The sequence below is a fragment of the Arachis ipaensis genome, chromosome B09, assembly GCF_000816755.2.
Source record: "Arachis ipaensis cultivar K30076 chromosome B09, Araip1.1, whole genome shotgun sequence".
In the NCBI taxonomy this organism is placed as follows: Eukaryota; Viridiplantae; Streptophyta; class Magnoliopsida; order Fabales; family Fabaceae; genus Arachis; species Arachis ipaensis.
In genome coordinates this window covers 32,631,245-32,634,830 of record NC_029793.2, presented here as the reverse complement: position 1 = coordinate 32,634,830, position 3,586 = coordinate 32,631,245, and the positions used below count along the sequence as shown (strand labels likewise).

Sequence of the window (3,586 nt, the reverse complement as noted above, 5' to 3'; positions counted from 1 at the left end):
ATCCTCTCTTCTAGGAAAAAATATATTATATACTACAATTTTAACTCCAATGTCCAAATCATGTATAAAAGAATTTATTTTAACAAGTATTGCAAAATAAAGCTGACAATATACCAGGGTTGTCAATCATAGGTGCCTTCCACTTTCCTTTGTAGTTGGGGTTCTTAATTTTCTGCAAAGATTATAGCATGCAAAGTCAGAAACCAATCCATTCCCAAACAAATGTCATGGCATACAATCTCCACGCACCTTTGCTTTCCATGGGCCCTTGTACTCAGGGTTGGCAATGGTAGGTGCTGTCCACTCACCATCTTCTTCATCATCCCAATCTTCGGGCTAAAGCAAGCAAGCAAAAGTTAGTCTCACTAGTGGTTGAGATAACATGTGAAATAAGCAGAAATGGGAAACAGCAAATTCATGAATACCTTCTTGGCATCAGGATCCGGGATCTCCTTTGGGATGTCATCATACCCCTATAAGTATACAATATCAGTAAATATACTACATAGTACAACACAGCAAGAGAAGATGTTTTGAGAAAGTCAGTACCTCTGGCTTCTTATCCTCGGGATCAGGAATGTACTCTTTGTCATCCCAGTCTTCGGGCTGCAGTTATATATATATTTTTGTAATTAGAAATCATCAATACTCAAAACCTATATGGCGATTACAATAAAACAGCAAAGCAGTGGGAAGAAGAGTACCTTTTTGGCCTCAGGATCCTTGATTTTCTTTGGAGGGAGAAGATCCCAATCAGTATAGAGACTGCCAACTTGCTTCTCCACATTATCAATCAGGATGCTGTAGGTTGCATCTGGACGGAGGATAAATGTGTACACGTGAGTTAGTTGGTCAGTCTCGCATGGAACTTCCTTCTTTATCAAGTGGTTTGTGTCATTGTAGGTCAAAATAGCATGTACTTTCTTGGTACTGTAACCACAGATGTCTGGTCCAAACATGATACTGCAACAGAACAACAAAAAGTCAGGAAAATAAGCCATCTTAACATGTCTAAGGGATTCTGTAGTGAAAAGGCTGTGAAAAAAAAGGGAATCGTTTAAATTACCTGTAAGGAGTTTCCCCACCAAATTTCTTCTGATCAACATCACCGCTAAGCAACTTCATGTAACCACCACCACAGTCAAGCTTCTGTTCATGCTTGACAGAAAATTGGAAGACTAGGGTCTTATCTTTATTGCTGAATTCAGGGAACTCAGCAGAAATAGCATAGAATCTGTAGTCCTCGCTTGTTTGAATACCTGTGGAGATATCAAACATTCAAACGAACCTAAATCAATACCCTTTTTTAAGCAAATGTAAACGCTAGGAAGCATATACATGGATGTAAACAAAGTAATTCAGTTTACCTTTGTCATTAGCATCTCCATTCCATTGACCAGATGTGTAGTTCCACTCCCCGGCCAAGTTCTCATCTCTCTTCCAATCAGATTTAACCCAACGGCTCTCCCACCCATCTTTAAATTCAGAAAATGCGTATAAACACACACAAGTTAGATAAAACAGAAAAGTAAATAAAAGAAAAAAAGAAAGGGAAAGAAAGACTGAGTAAATATTCGGGAATCAGGATGAATCATGAACATGGATTAGTGGGGCACAGGGACAGAAACCCAATTCAAAAATAGAAAATAAGGTTTTTCCTAACAAGGGTTTAGGCATTGGAAAAACCAAAATTGTCCACTTTCACACTCTTAACCAATGCCATTCGAGCGGGCACTCACTTAACCAATGCTTCTTTTGGACACTCTTTAGCTAAATCCCAGAAAATAAAGTAGTTACAGTAGGTTTACTTTAAAAAAAAAGTACTCTCGAGTCTCAAGATAAATAATAGCAAATATTTGCAGCCTAAAAAAGCTCAGTAACACCAGCAGCACTTTTTAGAAGTAGATTCCCGACTTTAAACAGGGAGGAGGAAAAAGGCACCTCAGAGAATGCGCATTCAACTCCAGAAATTTTTGACAAAATGATATTAGTTTTTAACAAATAAAATTAAGCTAATCCTTTGGGAAACACGATAAACTCTAAACAAAATCAAATCAGCACGACTGCAAAATGGCAATAAAGAAAATCATGATGGTTAGAAGCAAATCCGAGCACAGTTTTTCAGATCTAATCCAGACGATGACATTTCAAAAGTCGAACTATCGAAGCCATCAGATCGAGGCTCAAACACCTAAAACGAAACTTTGATCGGAACAAAAGGGCGCCAATTCGACAAAACGATAATGCACACAGAAAAATAAAGAGCAAAAGAAAATCCTCAAACAACCGAAAACGGAAGCTGACGATCTAGAAATAGAAAATTGTACCATCGAAGCGTTCTTCGAAGAAGACCTTGGCGGAAGCGAAGACCAAGAGGGAGAGAAGAACGAGGGAGAGAAGGTTAGGGTGCCGCACCCTAAGCGCCATTGCTATCGAAGGGGGAAGCTATTAGAGAGAGAAAGCGATGAGAGAGAAAGAAAAGGTTCCTGCAGCTCCCCTGAGCTCTCCTGGTTTCTATATAGTGTAGTGAGTAGTGATTTGCCTTTTTCCGCTTTGGTTATTCAGCGGGGTGGGTAGAATTGGAAATGGACGTGGTTTCTTCACACGTGGCAAAAGAAAGCCACTGAACGAGTACCACGTTTTTACATCTTGTCACGGGAGTGACGTGGCGACATGTCATTGGTTAACTGGGGAGCGTATTACCATTGTACACGTCAGCGGAAACGTTTAGCGGCTCCGGCGAGATTTTGGTTCGTAGCTTAACTTCCATTCCGTTATATTCCCTGCCTGAGGTTATGTTGCAAGCTCATTAGCTCAAGATTCAATTTCATCCCCTTAAAAATAAGTAATAACGATTAATTTTTACAATAATATGGATTTGGATATGAATTTTAGCTGTACGAAATCTTTTTTGATAGGTCATTTATAATAATCATTATTAGAATTTGTTCGAAATAATGTCTTAAATTTGAGGATAAAACACTTATATAAACCAAAAGCTAATCTAATATTATTTAAATCACCTAAAATAAAAAATATTACTTAAATATTTTTATGTAAATTAAATTTATTGATTCAATTTATATATTTTAATTAAATGTCAATAAGAAAATACTACCATTTGAATTAAATAAAATATAAAAAAAAATAAAAACGAATAAGAATAGAAATTCAACTTTTGTGTTTTAGTTCAAATTTCAGAAAATTTACATTTCTATAAACTTATAAATTTAAAACGAAATAATAAACGATTTCTAAAAATTTATTAAAAATAATCATTTGACTCATTAGCATCTAAAAAATCATTATCGAGCCTTTTAATGGTAAAAAATTAATATAAATTATAGCCTTTTAAAGTGGCATAAGAGTTAAAACTTGAATTTTTTTTTTTTCAATCAGAATTAACAGATAATTATACAATATAAAATAACCAACTATATTTAATTGTTGAAATTAAGAAATGCCAATATATTGTACCAGTAAATCGAATCACATGTATCTAGTATAAAGTTTAGTTGTTTTGATTTACATAAAGATGAAAACATATATATATATATATAAGCTATTTTATTTTAGAATGTTAGTG

The 3,586-nt window shown here is 35.3% G+C and overlaps 1 protein-coding gene across 1 annotated transcript in view; it reads right to left on the bottom strand.

Annotated features, from left to right (window-relative positions):
- The window catches only part of LOC107617877 (calreticulin), a 4,284-nt gene extending 1,749 nt beyond the window's left edge, over positions 1-2,535 (bottom strand). The window contains exons 1-8 of the mRNA XM_016319753.2: positions 2,328-2,535; positions 1,368-1,475; positions 1,067-1,259; positions 705-963; positions 550-606; positions 426-473; positions 250-336; positions 115-172 (exon numbers count right to left, since the gene is read on the bottom strand). Coding sequence (XP_016175239.1) covers positions 115-172; positions 250-336; positions 426-473; positions 550-606; positions 705-963; positions 1,067-1,259; positions 1,368-1,475; positions 2,328-2,427 — 910 coding nt within the window. The 5' untranslated portion in view covers positions 2,428-2,535. The remainder of the gene's footprint in view (positions 1-114; positions 173-249; positions 337-425; positions 474-549; positions 607-704; positions 964-1,066; positions 1,260-1,367; positions 1,476-2,327) is intronic.